The sequence below is a fragment of the Parus major genome, chromosome 1 (genome assembly GCF_001522545.3).
Source record: "Parus major isolate Abel chromosome 1, Parus_major1.1, whole genome shotgun sequence".
NCBI classification, from domain to species: domain Eukaryota; kingdom Metazoa; phylum Chordata; class Aves; order Passeriformes; family Paridae; genus Parus; species Parus major.
The window spans coordinates 58,486,859-58,512,325 of record NC_031768.1 but is presented as its reverse complement, the minus strand read 5'-3'; the positions used below and the strand labels follow the sequence as shown (position 1 = coordinate 58,512,325).

The window sequence follows — 25,467 nt, the reverse complement described above, 5'->3', positions numbered from 1 at the left end:
GCTCTTTAACAGCCCTATAAACTACACCTCTTTTAAAAGGGGAAGCTATTATCAATAAGCTTGCCTTAAATTAAGGCCTAGTGTAATTTCATGCTGTGCACACACACTCAATACAATCTGAACTCCCAGAATATCCTTTGCTTCGAAAGGGCAGAAACAAGGAAACAGAGTAGAAAGAGCTCCTGCTGACATGTACTTTGCATTTGTAACTTTTACACTGTTTGACTTAATACAGTTCTCTTCTGTTTATGAATGTGCGTGCCCCTGCAAAGCAAAAACGATAATAGCAACACTAGAAATGAGACAAGCCATAGCCCTGACAAACGTTTCCCAGTAGTTTTCAATCTGCACTTTGTGCAGAAGTACTGAAGAGACCAATCTGCCACATCTCTTGGGATGAATTGCAATTTGCTTAGCAAGAACTCAGACTAGGTAGGTGGCTCCACAACCTAGTGGAACTGCATCTGAGAGCACCTAAGTAAATAAAACCATGAACACCAGCACTGTTTTGTGGGATCTGATACAAAATACAGTAAAAATAAACATCAGGCTTTAAAAGTTACAAATTTTTTTAGGCATCTTCAAGCAAGTTCAAGACAATTACCAATGCAAGCCTTCAATTTAATCTCAACATTCCATACTTGACAACACAGTGATTCAGCCAAAAATTACATGAATCACAGCAGATCAGAGCTGAGATCAGACACACCTGGAAGAGGCCACTAGGGCTAAGATACAAGTGCTGGATGAAGACAGAGAGCCTTATGAGTAAGACAAGCTCTACTGCAGTTCTCACCTGAATACTCTCAGCCTCCAATTATTTGTGCCTCACCAACACTTCAAGTAAAAGCATTTATCTTCACTCACAAAAAGTGTAAAGAAGGTCCCCACCACACACGCCTCAAAGTGTCCAGCTTTTTATATGGCTAATACATCATCCAGCAAAGGGCTCCACAGTATAACTACCTTTATGTTAATAACTGTTTGGAGCCTGCTACTTTGCAGCCACCATTTCTGCCAGAATCAAAAGGAATCATGATAGCTTGAAGATAGAACTTCACAGAAGATTCAGAAGTTAAGTAGGTACTTGCCTTTCTCCCCCTAGAAGGTAATTTCATACTCCTTCTGAAAAGGCCTGGGGGAGGAACCAGGAGAAAGAGCAAAGAACACTGCACTGCAAACGTAGACTTGCAGTGTACTTGGGCAGCAGCATAACAGCATAATCCTTTTCCCAGGATTCACCAGTTTGCAGTGTATAGGGGAAACTATCTTAACAAAACTTCAAATACCTCTAAAAATCTCAAACCTTGGGGTAATCCATCTCACAGCCCATACGAGGTCTGTATTGAATTAGGACTTCCAAGTCTTACATTCATTTACAACCAATTTTACTTGTTATGACTCAACTTGCTCCAAAAACATGGAAGCTTGCAGGTGGCCTTCACTGTTTGTGCCACAAATAGTTTAGAACTAAACTCTTCCTGCTAATCATGCTTGTTCTGTTCCATATAAACAGCCAAATAAGAAAAAATTCCAGCATAAAACACAAAGGGACTAAACTCTGAAAAATTACCATTTTTTAAAATAAAAGTATGAATAAAAGTCCAGAATGAAGAAACAACCCAGAGCATTCCACAGAAGCCTGCTTTCTGAGCCTTGCATGATAACCTTCACAAACTCTTTTTGAAAAATTAAATCAAAAATATCTGTTTGGGATAAGATTTCCTCCAAATGAGACTCCCTCAAATCACTGACAAAGGTGAAGTGTGACTTTCCGTTATAAAAGTCTTACTGACACAGTTACCATTAGCCTGGCCTCTATCCTCCAAAATTCTGTCATTTCAGTCGTTTGCAGCTGGCCAGGGAGCCTCACCACCTCGTTTCAAAGTCCGTATGGAGGGAACCGCCTACACTCTTCCTAGGCAGCCTGTCCTCAGCAGCATAAGCAACAATCACACCAAGAATCAGTTTTAAGTTACACCAGAAGATTTTAAGTGACTACTCCAAACTCCTGTCTTTAAAGTGAATGGATCTTTAATGTTAAAGACTTCAAACTTCCAATGGTGGATTAATAATGGCTACCTCAGCTATGGTATTTATCTCATTTGGGAGGCCCCAATTAGCATAACAACATTTATCCCAATTACTTAGTTTAATAGTTCAGTAACTCCCCCCCATCATTCTTACAAGACTGACTAGTTGCAAGCTTATACACCATTATTACTTTATTACATAAAATTTTAAAAAAAGCTTTCAGAACTCTATGCATAAGAATTAATTGAATTAAATCCTACAAACACCTGTATATCTATATTTTATAAAAGAATAAATCTCCTAAAGTAATTGAAGAAGTTGGAGAACAAAAGGGACATTACAGAAAAGTTGAACAAGTCCTCAAACAGGGCACTTTAAGTAATTTCTAACATTTCCTTACCCTAAAAAAAAAAAAAGGAAAATACATGCCTGAATCAACTGAGCAGCAACAACTCACTGCTGCAAAGCTATACACTTGCAGACTTTTTGTGTCTTATTAGTTGAAGTCAGCTGCAATTAAAGCAGCAAACCTTATTTTAGGCAACAGCTATATGAGGAATTTGCTAAGAAACTAAAGGATTAGTAATTTACAGGCATGATACTAACCAGAGCTCTATTAGGCATGAAACAAACATCAGGCCATACCTTACACCGCACGAGCCTGGGCTGACACCAACACTTACTAGAAAACAGTAAGTGTTTCTTAAAAACAAAAAACAACTTGGCAAGTAAGCCATGAAAGAATGACAAGAACCCCAAGGCTTTTCTCTAAAGCCTACTAGACTACTTACAAAGACTACTGCCATGTCCTGTCCAGACAGCTGATTTGATCCCATAAAGCTAACGTTCAAGACTAATTCTGAGGCAGTTTATAGTATGGATTCGTGGGTGAAGGAAAGGCAAAAAAAAAAATAAATATTCAAAGCTGCTTAAACTGAAACATACTCCGAAGGCAAGTTTACAACTCAATTTTAAATACACAAAATAGAAGATCAGGCTAAGATTACTAGAAGTAAACACCAAATACATGATACCAAATTTCAACCTCAACAAGAAACATTTCTAAGTTACCATGAGTATGTTTATTTTAGACTATCTGCCCCATACACTTAAAAAGTCATCTAAGCTGAAGACTGACTTTAATTAGCAAGAAAAACACAAGCACTCCTATACTAATTCTTATTTATGATGCTTTTCTCCTTCCATGAGAGTGGAACAGATTCAAATACTCCATCCACGCCTTCTGTGGGGCTGTAAAGTGGAAGAGAAGAGCCTGAAGCTGCTCAGCCCCTTACTCCCAAACAACATCACACCTGTAAGCACCAACAGATCTTCCAGAGGAAGAGCAACTAGACTGAAGAAGTCTTTGCAGAAGAGTGAAAACATGGCCTAAGAAACAAAACAGAGCTGGAAGACAGTATAGAGCAAGAAAGGAGCTTTAGCACTACCTTAAAGTAGTCCTGAACAACTCGGACTATTACCTATACTACAACTGCTATTACTGCCCTAATCACCTACCTGCTAGTTTTAAGTCAGCTAGTTCTAGCGCTGCCAAGCATGCAAGCACACAAACTGATGTGACTTAAAGGCTATTTACTCAGCTTCTCGGGCAGACTTCCCAGCTTACACTGAATTCCAAGAGGCCACACTAGCCATGGCAGCTCTGACAGCTTTGCTGTTACGTGGGCATCTTGTTCAGAACATTGATAACCTGTGACATATGCTACATACACACTAAGTCACTGTGCAGGATTTCTCAGGATCTCCAAATGAGTTTTCCCTCTCACAACTGCAAATTCTCTGCAGAGCATTCATAGAAATACTACAGAACTAATATACATGTACAATTCCCTTGCATCTGTTCCAAGTGATTATATCACTACATGCTTGTAGGGCCTTATTATGCAGCCTCCCACATAATCCCTGCCCCCAATTTTTGAAATTACTAGGGATGCTATGGGCATTTTAAATATCCTAGCAGTGCCCAAGTAAAAGCTGGTTCAGTTACAGAGCCTTTAGCAGCACAAGCTATACTACTGAACAAAAATAATCTGAGACGTCAAGCAACCAAAGGGTTCCATGTGTAGTATGCCAATATTAGTATTCCAGAAAGAAGCACACCATGAAGGAGTCAGAGATAGCCAGAAAAAAATTGCAAGACATTAAGTTTTAAAAAGTGACACTATATGAAGAGATAAACCAGTAATTTTGTGATCAACACTTTAGGAACTGCATCTGACCATTACACAGCACCAGTTAAAGGCTTCTAGAAGTTTTAGAAAACAAATAAATTTCTGTATGAACTTCACTGAAGTTTTGTGTATCTCTCCTCCTTGCCTAAGCACTCATTTCCAACAGTTTTATCTATTGTTTAATATATTTTTTAAACAAAATTGTCTAAAATACGATCTCCAGAAAAGCCAATCTATAATCCAATCAAAAAAAACTTCAGAAGTGGCTGCTACTGTGAACTTGTCTGCTGCTAGTAAGAATAATCACTTTACTGTTCTAATATTAGTCACTTATTTTTAGCAGAGAGTAAGAGGAGTGCTAGAATGACTTACTAAGATGCATACCATAAGCATGCAGTAAGCAACAAATCACCATTAAGAACCAGTAAGTTTTTTAAAACCAGCATACTACATAAAGCAGCCAAAAGAAAACAGCTCTGAAGCACCTGCTGAAACACACCAGCTCCACACAAAGTGCAGGAGCTTACACACACTATTTGAGCTCAGCTTCCTGAAGCCCCAAATGTCTACCTCCGAACCACTAAGTACTGAAACTACCCAATTCAGAGAGAACTAAAGAAATTTGTGCCTGCTAGCAGGATTACTTAGTGTGCTGCACAGACGTCCTCTGCCTGCAGAGTGGTAAACTGACGCAAAACACCTCAATTTTGTTGAGGCTGGAACTCCATTATTATCACACTGACAAGTTCATGAAAAGGGGAGTGCTGTGCTTTCTTGTCTCGGAGAGAGGAGTGGGGCTTTATCTTTCCATAAAGTGTTAGCATGATAAAGTATACAGTGATTGAGTTAGAAACGCACAGCTAAAGCGATCTCATTCTTCAAAGTTCTCTCACAAACGCTAAACGTCCTTTGCACTAGTAAGTCTCAAAGAGCGGAATTCGCCCAGCACAAAGGAGTTGAGACAAGTCCTCCAAAGGACGCACAGAAGCAGGATACTTCAATCCACCACACGTCTTCAACTACACTCAAAACTGCTGAGCGAGCGAACTACTTTTAACCCGGTCCCCACACCAAAACCGACGCTCTCGGTGGTAATGAAACCCAGACAGGCATCAACCAAGCAACAGCAAATCCTGCTATGCTCGCGCCGTGCTTCGAGGTCTTCTGCTTCCGCGCTGCTCGGGGAGGGGAGCGGGGAGCGGCGGCGCAGCCCGGGCTCGCCCCGCAGTCCCCGCGGCGGGCGGCAGGAAGGCGCTCGGCGGCCCGGGGAGGCTGCCTGGCTCCCTCCCTGCTTCCCGCCCTCGCCCGGCCGGGGGCCACACCAGCCCTTCTCGGCCGCCGACACGAGCAGGGGCGGCTCGCCCGGCCTGCTCGGCGGGCCCCAGACAAAGGAAGGAAGGAAGCGGGGACGAACCGGGGCAACGAGACGACTGCAGCCCGGCTCCCCCCGGGAGAGCGCGGCCGCCGCATCCGTGTGCGCTCAGCCGGGGCCAGCTCCGGCGGCGGGCGAAGTGACCCGGAGGGCACCGAGCGAGGCCGGCGTACGAGAGGAAAGAGGGAGAAGCGGCGGCGGGAGGAGGAGAGAAGAGCGGGGCCGGTGGCTCACCAGGATCCGCTTGAAGAGGTTGCTCTCCTTGGGCGGCAGCGGCACGGACGGCATGGCGCGGGCGGCCCTGGGACAGGCACGGCTGGCGGGGGTGGGGGCGGCCCGGGAGGGGCGGCTGTCGGTACGAGGGACGGGAGGAGGAGGGGAGCACCGGGGAGGAAAAGCCCGAACTCGGCGGGGCGGCGGCGGCTCTTTAACTCATAGCCCTGCGCCGCCCGCCCTCCCCGCCGGCTCCCCCGGGCCCCTCTGCGCAGCTGCCGGGGCGCCTCGCCGCCCGCCTGACGCTGCAAAATGGCCGCCGGGGTCCCCTCGGCGCAGGCGCAGCGCCGCTCCCCTCACAGACACCCCCTCTGCCCGCCCGGCCCCAGGGCAGGGAGTGAGGATTCCCTGCGTGATTCCGTGTGAGATTCCCGGAGTGGCTGCTGAAGTGCTCCGCTCCCGGCGCTCAAAAGGCCGCTGCGAAGAGTCAGGCTGCCCGCAAGCCTGGGAGGGAGGCGGCGTTGGGAAGGAGCGCAGTCTCTGTCGGCGGCGGGGCTCGGAGAGGCTCTGCGGGCTTGCAGTGCCCTGGCTGGTATTTAAGGAAACAACAGCAAACTTGGCAGCCAGGCTTTGAGCGAGCGAGGACGGCCCCCGTCGCATTAAGGCATTTTCAGCAGTTGGTTATGTAAAACTCCCCGACACCACCGTGCGCCCAGAGAACAGCGGCGTTTATTCATCGCTTGGCTCCTTCACCGAAGGAGGTCTAAGAACTTGTATTTTTTTTTATCTTGTTATTCCCAAAAATCGTTCTTAAAAACAAAACCAAACCAAAACAACCAACAACCAGGAACACTAAAACTACATGGCCCAGGGTATTACTTAAAGGGAAAATTGATTCAACTGTCAAGGTTACAATCAATTAAAAAGACCATCTTACAAGGAAAACAAACTAGGCAACTGCAATTAAAATCTCTTGTTTATGTAATTAACCTTTAAAACCTTTAAAAATATTAATTATATTTTGGCATTTATTTCAAAGTATCTTAGGTCTGTAATAATATGGTTACCCACCTACAGTTGCAGGTGATGAACATGATAGACATCCCCAAGTAAAGCAAGCGTGTGTGAAACTCACAAGAGCCAATTAGAAAATTTGTGTTCTTAATATATTTTATTTGGTACTCGGTAAATAGATGGCTATGAGACTGAAGATCCCAAACAGCATGTCCTTGACTTGACACAAGCCTTGCTGAAGCTGATGACATGATAGCTGCTTTCCTTTCCAGCTAACTGAGGGAACAAGAAAGTAGACAATTTCTTGGAAGACAATAACCTGGATGTCAGCCTTACTTGAGGACTACTAATTAGGGAAAACAAACAAACAAAAAAAGTGGTATATTTAGGAAGCCTCCTGAGATGAAAATAGCAAAGATGAGAACATAAAGTATATGTTTTCCTATAGTTCTTTACAGCTAAGCCAGCAGCTTATGGACACTTTTTGTGAATGGCTCTTGGTTTCTGTAGTGTTTTGTTAATCTGTCTAGATGTGTGGTCTGACATAAGGAATATCTCTATTGTGTTTATTTCTCTCTTTTTTGTTCTGGCATGAAATTGGTGAATCTAAATCATTACAGCTTCTAATGATGTCAGTCAGCAGGGTCACCGATCACAGTATGTGTGTTTTCCACATGCAGTACCCAGTTCTGTACTGTTCTTTCTGCTATATGCTGTAGCAGTGCTGCATTGGGTATCTGATTTTTACAAAGCAGGAGTATTACTGACAGGGATGCCAGCCTTGGCTTTTCCCTGCAGCATCATTTTCAGAGCCTGTTTGTACCGTGACATGTGTTCAGCACTTTTAACAACTAGCTGAAGCCTTGACTCTATGAACCCTAGTTTCTGTCTTAGCAAAAGACATGTTATGCCTCTGGTTGGGTTGAATGTAAACAGATGCATCATGAAGAATGGTCAGACGAATACAGTGCTAGATAGACCTTTGATCTGAAGCAATAAGGCTGTTCTTGATACCTAAAGGTCTCTGTTTGCTGATAGTCCAAACACTGGAAAGAATGGCATCTAAAAGTAGGCAAATTGCAAATAAGAGGTAGGGGTTCAATTTGCATCTAGATGTGTCCATATTAAAAGTCTGTGTTAAAAGCAGCAAGAAAAGGAAAGCAGGGAGGCAATAAAAAACATTTTTAGGCTAGCTGGGAGAGAATAAACAAAGAAATGAGCTTTGTGGGAAGGCAGAGCTCCAACTGAAAGTGAGGTTTGGGAGCACAGTCAAGAAAACTTCTTGTCATTTAATCCCACTGTGCTAGGCAAAACAAAGCTCTCTCTACAGGCTTTGTTAATAAACAGGGCTGTATTCAAGATGCGTATGATTCTGTCACCAGCTTTTCTTCAAACAGAAAGATTTCAGAAGTCTGCACTGTTGGGGCTGAAAGGAGGAGAATGATATTGAAGCATTACATTTCTTGTAACAAGTTTGCTATTTTTGCAGTGTGTGTCACTTTGCTCCTGTGCAAGTTGCGGGGAGGACACCCCTAAACCCACTTAGGGCCCCCTGTGCGGAGAAGGGCCCCTGTGTTGGCATGGACCTGCCTTCAAGCCAAGCACCTTGTAAGGCCTGGAGCCTCTTCCGTCTGATGAGCTATCTCTTTTCCTCCAGTTTCTAAATTAGCAGGTTAAGAGTGCCAGGTTTTAAAGTACAGGGCCACCATAACTATCCCAAAGCCCAGGAGCCCAGCTGTCTTCCTGCTGTCACTCTTCCCTTCTGCACCCAATGTCACTGTGGGCTGCTGAGGAAGGTGGTGGCACCCTGCCCCAAATAGCCCATGCCCCATAACCCCTGATCTTCATCAGCTCCAGCTGCATCAACCATGCAGGTTTTGAGGCATCGAAACAAATTGTTAGAGGGGTAGAAGCACAGATTTCACACCCTTCATACTCAGTTCCCATACTGCAGTCAGAAAGCACATGGTAAACTTAGGGAAAGAGTGTATTGTACATGTTTTGAATATGAGACGCATATACAGGTCCTGTGGTGAATGGACCCTGGTAGCCCTGCTGACTGCACAAAAGTCCAGCCCTTGTCTTGGCTGTGTAGCCCCTGAGTGCTTTGCTGCCTGGTAGGGAGGGAGCAGGACTTCGTTGCAGTCTCCATTTTCACACTGAAGTTAAAACATTCACCCACAAGGCATAATAAAAACTGATCATGATCATGTTTAATCAGAGGATTTAATGCAAGAACCATTCCTGGCTGGAGTAGAAGCTGATTTGATTTTCCTTGGCCTACCCCCTTCTTTTAAAACCAATTTTGGAGCACGAGGTCTACTTGCAGTTTCAGGTTACTAGGTTCTTGGTTGTCTTCCCAGAGTACCTTCCCCATACTTTTAAGTATCAAATTGCATATTTAGAGTACCAATGCAAGTATAATTTTATTATTTCATTTCACTCAGTCCCAGAAGTCATAGTGGAAGAAGAGTGAGGTACAATGGAAATGGTGTCTGGATCATGGCATCTCTAATGGCACATCATTGTGGGTTCAGGCCTGGCGAAGATTTCAGGGTGCTGTTTGCTGTGGCCCTTTTGAAGACTGGACCAGCTGCAGGGTGGGTCCTTTCTTTTCTCTCTGGAAGTGGTTTTCCATCTGTCTGCCTTGCCTCCTGTTCCCATGGCTGGAGCAGAGCCAGAAGCTGTCCTCAGGTCTAAACAAGTGGTTTAGGCACTGAGGTTTGATCCAAATCCTACCCATTGATTGATTATGTTTTCAGTATTTTGGAACATTTGCTACACCAAATCCCAGTGATATTTTATATGCCAAATACAAAAGTTCTATATTTTTCTCTTTTTTTCTTTTTTTTCTTTTTTTTTTTTTTTTTAAATTTTGTAGAATGATGGTGGCTGGGAGAAAGGTATTTTGGTGATTATAGGTATAAAAAACGTTGCTTAAGTGTTTTTAAAATTTTAATTAGGGAGATAGTGGTATAATGTTTAACAATAACTTTTAAAATGTCCACATACATAGTATGTTTTAAAACATTCTTTATGAGGAAGCTTCAGCTAACTAGCATAATCATAATCAGAATGGTAATGTTTATTAATATTTTGTTTGCCTTTAGTAGCATAGTAATCATTCGTTTTGAATAGAATTGAATAGTGAGCCCCGACACAAAGTGAAGCTTAATGTTATTTTATTCAGATTTCTCTGAAGTTAATCTTTTACTAACCAGATTCGAAGGCGGAGGCTGCCTTTGCCGGCGGCAGCGGGGAGACGGGAAGCGCGTTTTCCCGCAGGCATTCTGGGACTGGAGTGCGCGGGCTGCACTTCCCGTCTGCCATGGCCCCGCGGCCCGGGCTGCGATCCGTGCGGCGCCCGGGCGTGCGGACGGTGAGTGCCGGGGCCCCGCCGCGGGTACCGGGCAGCGCTGCCGCCCCCGCCCCGCCCGTGCTCCTGCCTCTTCTGCCCGCTCCTGACTCCTCTCGCTGCCCTCTCCTGCTTTTCCCTGCGCGCTCCTGCCTCTGGCTGCCCGCTCCAGCCTTTCCCTGCCCCGTGAGTCCCGCAGCGGGGCCGAGCTGCCGGGGCGCTCCCTGCCGGGGCTTTGCTCGGGGTGGCCGCGGTGGGAGGCAGAGGTGTGTGGGAGGTGCTCCCGGGACGCGGCCTCGAGCTGTTCCTGATGCAGTCGGTGTGCATTGGAGTGCCTCCTCCGGCCCTGTACCTGCGAGTTCGGGTGTGCCTGAGAGCTGCTACATGGCGCCGGTGACATCTTGGCTTGTAGGAAATGCGTTTTATAATCTCTGAAAGAGTTCGCAGGATTGCGAACTCTTTCCTGTCTTGAAATTATTATTAATTTTTTTATTATTATTTTAATGGGACTGTTATAATTGTCACTTTCGCTTACTGGTTTTTGATTTGTGATGTGCACGAGGTGGTTTTAATCACATTAAAAAGTTATTAAAATCTATTTTAGAGACCATTTAATAAGTCATCTAATGTTCATAGCTCTGTAAAAGTTATATGCCTGTTTATTTTTATGAAAATGTGGTGTGGCAACCCCTGTCTGAGAAGGAAATACCTTTTTTATTTAACATAGCAAAATTATTTTGAAACTTCTAATCTGACTACTTTGATGATCTATGTCATTTCATTACTCTTTTTTTTTATGCTTTTAAACCCAAGAATTTTATTTCTGAGTTCTCAAGCAAAGCAATACAACAAATTTGTTGTTATTGAGGTACATTTCTTAACTACACCAGTAAAAATTAGCTAGATGGTTGTAATTAATATGTTTAATTAATTAATTAAAATAAAATATAACATTAATATTTTAAAATTGAGTTGATGATGGTCAGCACTTAGCCAAGCAACAACAGGCCATGCTGATCTGGAGCAAGTCCATATTCATTAGCAGAATTAGGTCTTTTGGAACTGAGTCCACTCCTGCCTAAATCCAGGATCATAGATTATAAGCCTTGATTTTTGCCTTTTGCTGTGTTCCTGGTGAAGAGAGCAGGATCCCTCTGCTGCAGCTGATATTAGTCCCTGTAGCAGTCCAGGAGGGGTATAATTTGCTTTCTGTACATTAAAACAGTCTTGAAATTGCTGCTGAGGATTCAATAGCACCTGCTGGCTGGGGAATCTGGGGAGGGTATAGAAGCAGAATAAAAGTCCTTGCTTCCTTCTGTTGGTAGTAAAAGAAGACAAATAAGATCTCTTTTTACTTCATACTGTACTTTCTTTATTGTGGACAAACGGATGAAAGTAAATAGGTGAGAATAATGGGTGAGTTGAATAGTTAGTGTTGCAGAAATTTGTTGATAAAATGCATGAAGATGCACAGAAGGGCTTGTCACTGATGAATAAAAAAAGAATTGTGTCAGGAAGCTGAAACGTGTTCAGGAGAACTTGTTGCAAAAAGGTTCATGCTCTTACTTTCTCAGAATTCACTTTTTTGTAAAAATCAGTGGACAGATGGGGCCATGGCACTGGCAGGGTTATAGGAATGCTTCTTTATATATTGAACATTTTCTGTGTGAGTAGTCCTAGAATAAGTGTGGTCTCAACTTAGTCTTCCTGGTAGAGTCTTGAGCTCCAATATAAAATTTTAGATCACAGTAGTAATTCATAATGTAGTTTGCAATGTCAATGATATAAAATGAAGAGGAAATGAACTTTAATAGAGCAGCAGAAATGCTGAGGCGAGCCTGGGTCCTATAAAGCTGTAAGCCAAGTAAGTGTCTCAGAAAAATACAAGAGTTGTATTTCAGAATCCCTGCTTCTTACTCACCTTTTGGATGGAAAATATTATGTTGCTAAAATGTAAATATATCACAGTAAGGAGTCTACAGAGGACATAAAGCAGTTCTGTCTTCATGTGTGAGTGAGATTTTTGTAAGGGCATTGCAGTCCTATTAACTGATCTGTTGTATGGTTATCTACTAATGTCCTCCTTTTATAATATTTATAATATTGGATATAATTTGGCACGTAATTCTGGACATTTCTTATATTCTCTATATATAATTTTTTACCTATAGTATTGATTTGTCTTCTCAGCAACATTTTTCTTTCATCAGTAAGGCATGGAATGGCTGGATTTTTTCAATGAGACATATGGCAAAATGGAGCTATTGTCTGTAAAGTTTCATCCACAGGAGCTTTTCCGAAATATAACTAAACTGAGGAGAAGAGAGAAAAGACTTTTTCCAACCCTCAGTCAGTACAATGGTGGTGATAAATTGTGCTCTAAACTGTGACTAAAACAGGAATAGTTTTGTCCATGATGGCTACATTTGTGTCAGTGTAATTAAACCAGGATATGGGCTTGATACCATCCTTGTGTTTGTTTGTTGTGGGTTTTTTCTTAATAGAATGCTTTATTTTTCTAGATAAAAACACTGACCAATGTATTGTGTATTTTTAATTTCAGGTGGTGGAAAAATAAGAAACAAAATGAAACCTTTCCAAAAGGTCTGTCTTTTCAAGAGCCTGCTTGCTAATTGCTGCTGTCACAGCCAACTTGACAGCTGTCTTCTCTCTCCTGTTGCAAAGAAGATAGGGTGCATGGTGGGACTGCACAGCCATGGATTTTGGAGGCCAAAGCCTTTATTGGACACAGCTCGATTCACTCTCTCTTTGAACAGTCAGCACAGGAAAAAACATCAGAATTCTCAAGCTTTGTGGAAGCATGAGGCTGTGCAGAAGTATCTGGAGACTCTAAGCAAGGAATACCAGCAGGTTAGTCGTCAGTTAACTGCAGACTCATTAAATGACTTTGAGCAAAGAACCCTGAGGAGAAGGTGTGCCGATCTGTCCCCCATTGCAGCTGCATTTCAAGAAATCAAAGAGGCTGAAAGAGAAGTTCAGGAGTTAGAAGCAATGTGCACAGGTAAAGGAAAACACGTCTACTTGCTTGCTTCAGAACAGCAGCTGTGCCTGTGATAAATTTGATTGCTTAGCTTTTGAGGAAAGTTTGTAAGTTCAGCCAGCCCTGGAACACTCCCCGGTCCTCCCTGCTCCTGGGAGCTTTTTTGCTGCAAGGGCTTTCTGCATCCAGCCACATCCTTCTGTTTTTCATCTCACATCACTTTAGTTTGAGCTCTTAATATGGTAATTTTGGGAGAGCAGGGATTGCCTGGAACCTCAGGAATATCCATCTAACAGAAATAGTTAGAAAGCATTCATTTTGAGGTTATTTTTTGGTTGAACTGAGAGCAGTTTGAACTGAAGAAAATAAATTAGCGAGCCTAAAACCTTTGATAGATGCAGACCTCAGCTGTGTTATTTAAAATGGGATTCCATCTGACCAGTTCAGTGATATTTATTGAGCAAATGACATGAACTTTCATTAGGCTCTGAGTTGTAAGTTTACAATTTAAATGGCAAAAGCTAATATTTCTTGGAAAATATTTGGGGAGTCCTTTAAGGAATAAAAAATGATGGTTCTTTAAGAAGCTGCTGCTTTTCAGTAGTCTGTCACAGTAGAAGTTGGGGTAAAAAAAGAATCAAAATTTGTCACTGGCTTTTGTACCATTTAGTAATAAGAAAGTACACAGGGAATAAATAAAAGAATTTACAAAATAAGTAATGGTACAAAATTTGGGGAAAAACCCCAGCATTGTTACAAGTATGAGGAGGTGCACACAGTAGGAAGGAAAAAATGGCATCCATTCTGCTACAGTGGTAAGTATTAAGCCAAGAGAGGGAAACATTGACCTGGAGAGAATGGGGTTTACATTAAAGCAGTGAAGGAGGGGAAAATCAAAGGGTAGGAGAAATCTGTACCCAGCAGTGTGAATGGAGGAGGACAAAAGTTCATGGTGCTTTTCAGAGAGAGAGCCCAGAGGTGTGGACAAAACAGTAAGAGCCATCCTGAAATAAAGATGTAAATGTAGCTTATTTAGACAGGTAAAAAACATTTGTATACTTTAGTTTTAAAAATAAATAGATGTTTGTGCTTTTGGAATAAAAATGGTTATTTAAAATATTTTAATCCTCAACCGTCTAATTTTCTTCACCGGAGAAAAAAGGAGAAAGACTGAAGGAGACAAGGTACAAAAATTTAATGCTGAAAAAGAAACATTCTTGAAATAATTAAAAAGTGTTAAGAAAATTGGAAAACTCACATTTCAACTTAGAAAGGCTAATTTTTGGATCAAATATAATGAAAAATTTTTCTTGTTCTATAAAATATGATGTGGAGGAATGGAGTGAATTCTAGTTGAAAGAAGATAAAAGAATGGTAAAAAATTACAGCCAATAAATTAATTAAATAGACCCAAATTATTCTGTCTGTACCATTTATCCTGTGGTCGAGTTAAAATACAGGTGTCCCCTTCATTTGGCTGTTCACTGTTTTCCACTTAGCTCCCTAACTGACCCTCTTCTCTCTAGTACCTGAATTCATAACAATTGATGTAGGATTTTATATTTGCAACACTCCGTGAAGCAGAAAAATATTTCCCAGTTTCCTTCTAGTGATGTGAGTCATGAGGTAGGTTAAGTGAATTCTGTTTTGCAGGAATGGGATACCAGCCCTTTGAACCTTAGGCTCATTGGTCACCACTAGACCATCTCTCAATGATGTTGACGGAATTTGATACTGTCATTTGTCAGTTTGATACTGTTTGTATAACTGATCAATAAACATACTTTTTAGATCAACTAGAAGCCAATGAGAGTCCCGTTTTATGCTGCATCTGTGACAAACCTATGGTTTCCATGCTGGCCACAAAACAGGTTTTCACCTCCTCTGTGTTGCTTTGTTCCCTCACTCTTACTCCCAGCTGCTCAAAGCTGGCTTCAGCCATTCCCTCATTTGTGTTGGTAATTGTCCAGTTCTAATTTAAATCTGGTTCAACTTGGCATGTTAAAAACATACATTTATTCAACCAGACTTGGTTTTTTCATTTCAGTGAGTTAAATTGTTTCACTTTCTGGTAAGTAGAAAAGTGGAAAGAAAGATGAAAAGGAGATGAGATTCCTGTTTAAGCAGTGACAGGTTTTCCACTTGACTCCAACTGTCTTCTAGGTTTCTACTTAGCATAAAATCCATTGCTAACTGATCAGCATTTTTTGTTACTGTAAACTGGAGCAGAAAAGGCTTGGAGCTTCTGTGAGCTTTACTTGAGAATGTGTCATAGTTTGTTAGTAAGCTCTAAAATGTGGGAAGGGGCAGTCCAATCACAGGTAAAATATCTGCTGCTCCTTCTAGTACACCTGGAAAGTATGATCATTGAGTTAGCAAAGTGCATCCTAGCTTGGGCTGCTTTATTTGAGTGTTTCATGCTGGCAAAACATTACAAGCTTTTCTGTGCATGTCTTTGGACAGCTGTGTTATAATTTGCTCTAGGTGAGATTGGCTAACATCTATTCCTGTTGTTGGAATTTAGAGCTAGACAGCAGAGATGAGAAACAACTTCTAGAGCTTGCCTTAGAAGAGAAGGAAAGCCTGGATAAAAAAATGAACATGTTGTGCAGAAAGGTGAGCCTGAGGTAAAATTTTACAGCTTTGTAAATAAAGATGTCAGAAAACCTTTCCTTTATGATCTTACCCATAGATTCTGACACTTGAGTTTAATGATACAGAAGTCCAGCTTCTGTGTTCTCCCTGAAAAGAATTGGCAACATTAATCATTAGTAAGCTTTTTAGTGACAATTGTGTCTTAGACGATGACTAATTGAGTAATTTTTCTTGCTTGCTTGTCTGTCTGCAAATGCTGAAGGGGATTAAAAAAGTGGTGAGTCTGTGCTACTGAGACTTGATATGACATCCTAGTAACTGTTTGTGGCAGTGGAGCATGCACTCTTGAAGGATTTCTGACTGGAGCTTGAAGTCCTTCATTTTCTCGTCAGCTGACAGCACCCCATGAGTGGGGAAAATATAAGCAAAGAAGTTGAAACAATTCAGTGGAGACTACTGTGTTTGGGCTCATTTCTATATTCAGCAATTCAGTGGAGACTACTGTGTTTGGGCTCATTTCTATATTCAGACTAAAATAATATGAAATGTGACTTTCTGAAAAGTAAGATTAATGTAAAGATTGGCTGGGTTAACTTTGTCTTCGTAGGTAGCTGGGGCTGAGGTGGGTGACCTGGCACCTGACTTGGCAGTACTGGATTTTCAGCTAGCTATTATGTGCACTAGCATGTTGCAGTTCCACACTGACTGCACTGAGTTGCAATGGTCATTGGACAGTTTTTAGTCACTTAACTAGCTTGCCAAAGGAAATCAGTGGTTGTGTGTGCTCAGGCTGTGGCAATTGTAAAGGCTGGCTGTAAATTTGATTAAGAAAAGATCCAGGGTCATGAAGGAGATAATGGCATTCTCTTTTTTCTTTTTTCTTTTTTCTTTTTTTTCCCAGCTTTTCCAGCTTCTAGTGCCAAAGGAAAAATATGATAGAAGTCCTGTCATATTAGAAGTGACAGCTGGCAGAACAACTGGAGGTCAGCAAAGCCCCTACAGTGAAGACTGCTTCCAACCTCCATCCAACTCCATTAAACCTCTTATGGGTTATTCTTAATTCTTTTTTTATACTTTATTGGCATAAAGTAATACTTTCTAAAGATGAGCATTAACCTGCCTAATGACTGGGGTTAGAGTTGCAGCTAAGTGTAAAAACCGCTGTTGATGTAGTAATGCCTTTTAATGCTTAGGGGACATCTGCTGGCTGTTCACTGTTTATATGGTAATGCCTTTTAATTTTTAGGGGACATCTGCCAACAGTTCACTAAAGAAATGTTTGAGATGTACCAGAGCTATGCCGACTACAAACATTGGACCTTTGACATAATGAACTATACGCCAGCTGAGATAGGTACAGCAGTTCTGTTTATTGTCAGCGGTTCCACCAAGACAATAAAATTGAAAGCAGTGTTTCTCTGCTGTTTTTGTCACACACTGTTTGTTTCTCCAGGAGGCTTGCATCATGCTGCTGCTCATATTTCAGGAGAGAATGTCTACAGGCATCTGAAATATGAAGGAGGAACTCACCGAGTCCAGCGAATCCCTGAGACAGGCATGTCATCAAGGATGCAGCGTATTCACACTGGGACAATGTCAGTCATTGTCCTCCCTCAGCCAGAGGAGGTAAGCTGTTCATTGGCATGACAAGGTGGTGCTGAGCCCTTGCTCACCCATTTTGACATTGGAATAGGTGTTATTTAAAACCATGTTACTGTTTTGGGGATTTCACTGATAACCAAGTTCTTTGTGCAAGTCCCAGTGAAAGAACCGCAAGTGTTCTGACTCGGGAAGGTGATAGTCCTTGGCTCTGTACCTTACATGTATAAATGCATCTTCAGAAGTGACTTTGCAGAGATTTGCTGTTGCCTGAAATGGCATTTGAGTGATCATCTCATTAAGTGTTCCAGCCCCAACACTGACAAGGCTCACTGCTATGAGTAAGCCAATTTTAAATTACATTACAAATTAAGACATAGAATATATCCAAGAAAATACTAAGTGTTGTATAGTAATGTGATTCTGTACACCTTTTGATTCTATTTTTTTTTTCATTTCATTTAAATTATTGATGTCCTTCTCTGGTAAATCAAGGACAGTCTTCTTTGAATGTGAATGAGTGTGTTGGCTAGTCTGTCTGAGATCTTGCTGATACCAACAATTCTCACTTAGACCACCAATTTACACAAAAAATAAGCAAAACCAGATCCTGTAGGCGTTTCCTGCAGCTTCTCCTGCTTCTTCATAATACTTTCCTTGCAACATTGATCGGATCCAAATGTTCCTTTCCCATCCACTGAGCTCAAACTATGGTCCAGGTCATCATGGACTCCTGTTTCCAGTGTGGCAATCCTTACTTGAATGAATCTGGATATACCTATTTTCTCCTCAGATGATTCTAAGAACTGTTGCAAGAATCATTCAGGCTTGACTTATGGACAAGATCCTTGCACCGATGATTAGAAGTGGTTTTTCATTATTTGCTTATTTCTTAGTCTCTCTGCCAAAGCTAGTGGTTTTGCAAAACAGTGATTTTGTTTTGTTTCACACACTTACTTACCTTGTTTTGTGAAGGACCTGGAGTAAGAGTTTGAAAAACTAAGTGAAGTCTTTCAGACATCATTTGCTTTTCAGAAATATTTGACACGGAATTTTTAAAATGATAATGATTATGACTGTTACTTAGGAGCAGTTGTAAAGGAGCGATTTTTTGAGAAGTGATTTCTTAGTAATGCTGAGTGTCACTGACATCCAAATATATTTAGAATGAGCAGGAAGTACTAATTTTCTTTGATTCTAGGTTGATGTTAAAGTGGATCCCAAAGATTTGCGTATAGATACGTTCAGAGCCAGAGGAGCAGGAGGGCAACATGTTAACAAAACCGATAGTGCTGTGAGGATTGTGCATCTTCCTACAGGTAAGTCTGACTGTACTTCGTACTTTTAATCACACTGAATCTGTATCTTGAAAAGGAAGCTTGTTAATCCTGCAAGTTGTCTCTTGCAGGGCTGGGCCTTATACCAAAAAAAAGAGAAGTAGCCCCTTCTGGTTCTGTTCCTTCTGTAACCAGGCAATGTGAGAAAGGGGCTATGTACCAGGGGCACAGTGATTATGCCAGTTTTGTCTTTAGAGGGAGTGTTTCATGAATACACTGTCTTTGAAGGATGAAAGAACAAATGGAGGGTGACAGGGATGGGGTAGAAGATGTAAATAATTTACACTGTGTGCTCTGTACCTTCAGCAGTAATGGCCACTGGCAAACAAGGGCATGCATAGCCTAGCTGGAATCTGTGTAGTTACATGACTGATTAAAAAGAAGGCTTGAAGATTTTAATTCAATACTAGATAATTATAATATATGTTGGATAGAAAGGAAAATGTATATTCATGGGAAGGTACTGTGTCGACTGAACCACTCTGTCTTTTTTGGGATTTGTTTTATTGAAACCCAACGAGCTTTTCTCTGTACAGATGCAGAATCACTTTAGGCATGGGAAATTCCAGTAGTGACCTGAAAACAGCTGTTCCCTAGATGCCTTTTTCTTTCAGAAATCAAATGAGAAGTTACACATTTCTTTTAAAGACCTTTATTTGGTTTTATCTCATTTTTCATAAATAAGTTCAAGACTCACCAGTGTTGATTTGGCACCCCTTTCTCCTAGAATAATGAATTTTCCAGTTTCCAAGAGCTTATCTGGACTAAGATTTTAAAAACTTGTGTTACACTCTTTTAAACATGCTCTTGTAGACTGTTCAAATTGAATTTTTAACATACAACAGCTAATTGGAGTGAACCCAATTTCTAGAGGCAATGTTAGAAACTTGTTTGCTTCATGAAATTTTAAAATATCCCTGACTTTTCTGTAGCACGGAACAAAGCTCCCTGGTGCATCTGTGACAAGTTTTAAAACTCACTAGTGGTTCTGGCCAGTGTGTTAAAATGACTTTTTATCCTACAGCTGAAAAGCCCTACAAACCAGCACTCCAGTAGGTTTCATTTGCCTAATGTGTTAGAATTAATTCAGCTTGTTTGTTCTTTGTTATAATGGGCTCTTGGATGCCTCTGTAAAGGACTGTCAGTTGAGTGCCAGCAGGAGCGGTCGCAGCAGATGAACAAGGAAATAGCTCTGCGGACACTGAGAGCTAAGCTGTACCAGCAGGTCATTGAAAAGCAGCTCAGCCAAGAGCAGAGCGCCAGGAAGCTGCAGGTGAGGACAAGCGGTGTCTGAGATCTGCAGAGGGAGTTGTGTTGTAGATTTTTTGTTTCTGATCTCTTTGGGTGGCAAGGACGGTGCAGGTGAGAGCGTGTGTATAACTGGGGGTGCTTATAAGGGAGGAGAATCTTGTACTTTAAAATGGAAAGTCTGCCTTTACTTACCCCAGTTCAGTGCTATTGTAGACTTCTCAGGCAATGAAAAGAGACATCAACCGTGGCTGGAAAGAAGAGTCAAAAGACTGGCTGAAATCTTTCAAAAGGGAAAATTCAACATTGTGTACTGAATGTCCCTGTCAAAGACAGAGTTACACAAATTAAGAATCAGTAAGAAGTTACATTCAATGAAAACTAGGATCGGGAGTTCTCAGAAGTTTCTAAAGGAGAGTATTTTAAGGCCATACAAAGCTTTTGAGAGAAGCAAATAAATAAACAATCCTGTCACTCTGCAATTAAGTAGCAGCTTATTTGATACAGTTTAGGTAACCTTTTGAGAAAGAAACGGCTTCTGGAAGGGTTACTTCAAGTTAGGCTGCAAAGTGTGCTTTTCTCTCGAAATGTCCTGTCATTCTTCTCCCATTCTTTGAGTATTTTCCCTTCTGTGGTTCAAACTTCAACAGTGATCTATTGGAATAGAAATGCTTCAGCATTAGAGAATTTCTCAGTACTCCAGATTTTCCAGCGCAGCTATTTAATCACTTATTTCAGGTTGCATTTAAGCATACTGTCCCTGCAGATTATTAACCCTGATGTTGTAAGCATAAATGTGAGCCATTTATCTTTTGTTATTAATTTCAATTTGAGAGCCTTCAAAGCTGTGTAAAGGACTTATATTTATATTTATATTTATATTTATATTTATATTTATATTTATATTTATATTTATATTTATATACATTTATATGACTAGTGTGAAAAATCAGGCAAAAGTAAATTACCTTTCCTAATGTTTCAGAATTTTTCATGAAATTCCACATTCTAAAATGCACATGTTGAGTCCAGATGAAATTTTCACCAAAGCCCACGGAAACAGACACAGATTTATTTCTCTGAGCATTTTTTTAGCATTTTATTATCCATTTTAGCGGGGACCACAGTGTTTAATGAAGTGTTTAATCCGAACAGTGCTACATTTGGGTTCTGCTTCAAAAGTTAGAATTGCTGTTTGCACTCTCACACTTCACCACTAGAGGGTAACTTAATTTCTTACTCTTAATCCATGTCTCTTCTGGTGCTAATTTCTGACAGCCACACGTTGACTGTGCTGCTTCTGTTATTAATGGAGCCTATTTTCATTATTTTGTGTGGAAGCTACAACGACACTCCCCCAGCCCTCCCCCCAGAAAATCCCACTTGTGTATTATTTGAAGTAAGGACTTTCATACTTACACGACCTCTGAGAGTTATGTGGTTCTTTCAGCTACAGAGCTGGAACAGAAATGTGCTGGAGGATATAGAAACTTGGTTTGTGATACAGAATCACAAACAATACAGTTCAGTAATGCCACAATATTTTAAAAAATCCCGTGTGCCAAACCAGCGACCGCTAGGTTGGTAGTTGGAACAGGCTGATCCATTAGAGTGTATTTTAAGTATCCTGTTCTAGAGAAGTATTTGTTTTTTTAAAAACACAACAGATTTTATTTTTTCCTGCTTTGTTGCAGTTAGGAACAAGAGCTCAGTCAGAGAGAATTCGTACTTACAACTTCACCCAGGACAGAGTCACTGACCACAGGATCTCATATGATGCACGCAATATCAAGGTAAGGGTTGTTTAAGAGAGTATTTAGATACTTATGTTTACTGTTAGAAGAAAAAATAAACTTAATGAGCACAACTTAAGATATATATATATATATATATATATATATATATGTATGTATGTATATGTATATATATATATGAAGAAAGTAGCAAGTTGTGCTCTGACAGAACACTAGATTTACAAAGCTTAAACTTTCTTTCCTGCTTTCTTGTAGTCTTAGGGATTTCTGGCACAGGCTGTAGCTCACTGGTCTACATCTCTGTGTGTTTTTCTCCTACTATATGAGAGAAAAGTGACCAAGCATGTAGTCCTCAATGAGATCCATGAGTCCTTTGGCCAAACCAAGCAAGTGACATTGGAGATTCTTGAGGCATAGTACATTCAAACCAAAAACCTGACAGGAAGGACTTCTTATTTTTGTTGGGCCATTCTTTACTCCTCCTACTGGTGGAGTAAAGAACGAGAAAAACTTTTATGTTTGCATCACAGGCCACAGTTAAAAGAAACCAAAACTGAATGTTTTCCTTTCAAGATTATCTGAGATCTTGTTTCTGAGTAAATATCTGCATATGGCTTGAATTTTACCGATTGTTCAGCCTGGAAAAGAGAAAGCTTTGGGGTGACCTAATTGCAGCCTTCCAGTACTCAAAGGGAGCCTACAAGAAGGAAGGAAATTTTTACAAGAGTATGTAGTGACAGGACAAGGGAAAATGGCTTCCAACTAAAATAGGGTGTATTTAGATTAGATATTGGAAAAAATGTCTTTAATGTGAGCATAGAGAGACACTGGAGCAGGCTGCCCAGTGAAACTCTGGGTGCCTCATCTCTGGAAGTGTTCAAAGCTGGGTTGGATGCGTCTTGGAGCAACCTGGTCTAGTGAAAAGTGTCCCTGCCCCTAGCAGGGGATTGTTGGAACTGGATGATCTTTCCTGTACCTTCCAACCCATGCCATTCAGTGATTCTGTTTATTGGGGGTTTTTACAGTGGGGAAAAAACACCCTAATGGTGGATTTTTTTTGTATTAAATTTATGAAAAACAAAGTTTAGGGTGATCCCTCAATATTTTGGCTTAGGTATCCAGTTGGCTGTAAGTACTGCTGCATAAGGAGCAACACTTTCAGACTGTACCCACAGGTGTCCTGGGTAACTCTAGAGAGTGCAGGGCATAGTGAATATGGAATTGTTCATAGTAACCGGAGTGCAGAATACCACAGCAGAGGAAATAGTTCCATGATTGCATAAAAGTGGCTTTTGTTAGTCAGTTAGTCAGTTGTTAGTGTTTGTATCTTTCTTGAGGGAAACTGGAACCATAAACTGCCTAACAAACGTTAGTTGAGCTTTGCTTGCAAAACAGCCTCACTCTTGCCATGGACAACAGTATTGGAATGAGGTTCTTCAATCCTTCATTGTTCTTGCAGGGAATTTTCATGTAAGTGCATGGGTTACATGAAAGCAGGGCAGTAGCTGCTTTTGTTGCTGCCAGAATCCATGTGCCTTGCACAGGCAGGCAGCTGCTGCCCACCACTGCTGCTTTCACATGGGAGGGGCCTGCAAGGATGAGCGAGTGGAGTGACTGTAAGCAAGGTCCATTTCAGGGGTTTGAGTAGTTGGTGTTTCAGAATAATACTGAAAGACAGTCATTAATGTTTTTGTCTGCTTTTTTTTCCATAGGAAATTCTAAGTGGGAAAGAAGCACTAGATAAACTGATCAACAGACTGCTGGAGTTTGCAGAGATAGAGGCTGTCACCCAATATCTAGAAAATTTGCAGACTTTAGAAGGAGGAGGCTGAAGAGCTCAGGTAGAATTAAAACAGAATTGTTGTGTTTCATAGCCAAATAAAACAGATGTGTTTGTTAGATGATATGTTGATTAAAAGCTATTTTTCTGTTTTTCAGTGTGTAATACTATTCTTTTTGTATCTTGGTGCAAAATAGGTTGAATTTATTGCAGCAGCTCTGGCAGAAAAGCATCAGTTTGGAGTTCTGTGTGCACACTGCTTTTGTCTTGGCAGCACAGCTTTGTTAAGCTGGTCCCTCTCTTGACAGTATCACTGCTGGAAAGGCACAGAATTGTGGTGGTGGAGCAGAATAAATACCACATAGTGTGCTTTTTGTTTGGTGGTGGGAGATGTTTCTCTCCAGGTAAAAGAAATTGAGCTCCCCTAGTGTCGTCTAGAACCTGGCCTCATGAATACTATTTTTTTTCCACTTATCGTGTGAGCTTCCTAAATCAAATCCCTTGGAAATAACTTTGTATTATGATACTGTACTTTTTAGAGTAAATATACAAAACCAAAGCAAGTGAAGGAGCCAGGATGTTAAGAGAAGCCTGTTAAATTTCTTCCAGGCACTCGTGGGTCAGCTTGTGGTGGACTGGCCCATCTACTGCAGGGGCGTGTAGAAGTACGTGCTCTAGTTTTCAACTAAGTTTATGAGGTAACAGGCAGCTCCCTGCCTCCTGGCAGAGGAAATGAGTTCATACTGCAGATGCCTTTCAGCAAACCAGGTAGAATTCAGCTCCTGTCTTTGGGAACGTCTGCCTTTGCCTGTCCTTGAGGGAATTCAGATGTCTGCGGGGCACAGTTGGCTTTGACAGGACTCTGCGCGTGTGCAGTGCTGGCAGGCACTGAGCACAGGCAGGCACTGGTCCTAGGCCTGACTCAGGAGTACTCTGCACTCAGGGCGACACAAAGATTGGGTCTCTGCTCTGCTGGGTTCACTTGCCACATCATGGCATCTTCTCATCCTGCTTGTCCAGGTTCTGCTGTAAAGCTGCTCTGCACTGTCTTCTGCACAGGACGAGCCAGTTCATTGTTATAATTTAAATTATGCCTTGTGGTTGATTTATATTTGTGTATTTTGTAATCAGGAATGATGCAGTGTGAGGAAATGTTCACCTAAAAGGGTGCAGTTACAGTATATATACATGGTATATATAGCAATAATTGTAACATTATTCAGCTATATTAAGAAAGGTAGAATTTGTAACAGGAAGAGTGCAGGAAAATTATACTGGTTCCTCCATTCTGCAATTATTTTTCCATTCTTTTGTGTGTTCTTATCAGCAAGCTTTGTCTGACAATTTCTCTCTTGCTTCCAACAATTTAATTACAAAGCTTTGGGGCTTCAATTGGGTTGGTTGTTTTGTGTTTTTTTTAAATTGGTAGCTCTGCAAGTCAATCAGGAAATTTATTACCATGCAATTCAGGATGCATTTGGACTTTGACTTCTTTCAGTAAGCAGTCCAGAAAGAAGAACCCTCCAGAAAGATCTGTAATTGAGCTTATACTTCTTATACAGTGCCAACAGACTGGCAATAACTAATATGATCAGCTGTAATAGGAGAATATCCAGCTAACATGGTTATCTACTTATCAGCCTCACTTTCATTATGCAATTAAGTGCACCAATTAGTTTTATTAATTGTATCTCTCAAAGATTTCCAAGTTTCTTTTAGAAACTTCTTAAAAAAATTTTAAATAATAAGATTCCATTTCCAGGATCAGTTAGTGTCTATGAAGTTCTTTACTATGGAAAATGATTGAAACACTTAAAAATATGAGCCTTATTTATTTTACTGCAAGAAAGAGAGTGATACTTCTGCAGGACCTTATGGATATTTGTGACTGATTAATTTTCTGTAGCCCGTTTTTGTTGATGGTTTTGTGCAGAGTGATGAGAAGAGGGAAAGCAGAAAGCAGCTCCCCTCTT

At 41.1% G+C, this 25,467-nt stretch overlaps 2 protein-coding genes and 1 long non-coding RNA gene across 6 annotated transcripts in view; 1 reads left to right on the top strand and 2 right to left on the bottom strand.

Moving 5' to 3' along the window:
• The window catches only part of NAA16 (N-alpha-acetyltransferase 16, NatA auxiliary subunit), a 62,350-nt gene extending 56,027 nt beyond the window's left edge, over positions 1 to 6,323 (bottom strand). Inside the window, exon 1 of one of the 3 annotated variants that reach the window (XR_001519644.2) lies at positions 5,833 to 6,323. Coding sequence is in view for 1 of the 3 variants with exons in the window: in XM_015619117.2 (XP_015474603.1) it covers positions 5,833 to 5,886 (54 nt within the window). In the remaining 2 variants the exon portion in view is untranslated. The remainder of the gene's footprint in view (positions 1 to 5,832) is intronic. The other 2 variants (XR_004497530.1, XM_015619117.2) reach the window with 2 other exon arrangements.
• On the top strand, positions 5,232 to 23,651 carry MTRF1 (mitochondrial translation release factor 1). Of its 2 annotated transcripts, none has more exons than XM_015619169.3 (12): positions 5,232 to 5,850; positions 9,273 to 9,425; positions 10,047 to 10,204; positions 12,744 to 13,202; positions 15,706 to 15,797; positions 16,678 to 16,759; positions 17,023 to 17,130; positions 17,230 to 17,402; positions 18,577 to 18,694; positions 19,849 to 19,985; positions 21,655 to 21,753; positions 23,427 to 23,651. In XM_015619169.3, exons 1-12 carry the CDS (start codon positions 5,321 to 5,323, stop codon positions 23,544 to 23,546), a joined length of 2,229 nt encoding a protein of 742 aa, XP_015474655.2. In that variant the 5' UTR covers positions 5,232 to 5,320; the 3' UTR covers positions 23,547 to 23,651. The 2 variants fall into 2 exon arrangements, with proteins under 2 accessions (XP_015474655.2, XP_033370389.1); XM_033514498.1 differs by having other exon boundaries at positions 16,678 to 16,825.
• Positions 19,349 to 21,656, bottom strand: LOC117244432. Its single transcript, XR_004497534.1, has 2 exons — positions 20,512 to 21,656; positions 19,349 to 20,211 (listed from the first exon to the last, which is right to left on the bottom strand). It is a non-coding gene; the product is annotated as an uncharacterized LOC117244432 (long non-coding RNA).
• Positions 23,652 to 25,467: the final 1,816 nt, after the last annotated feature.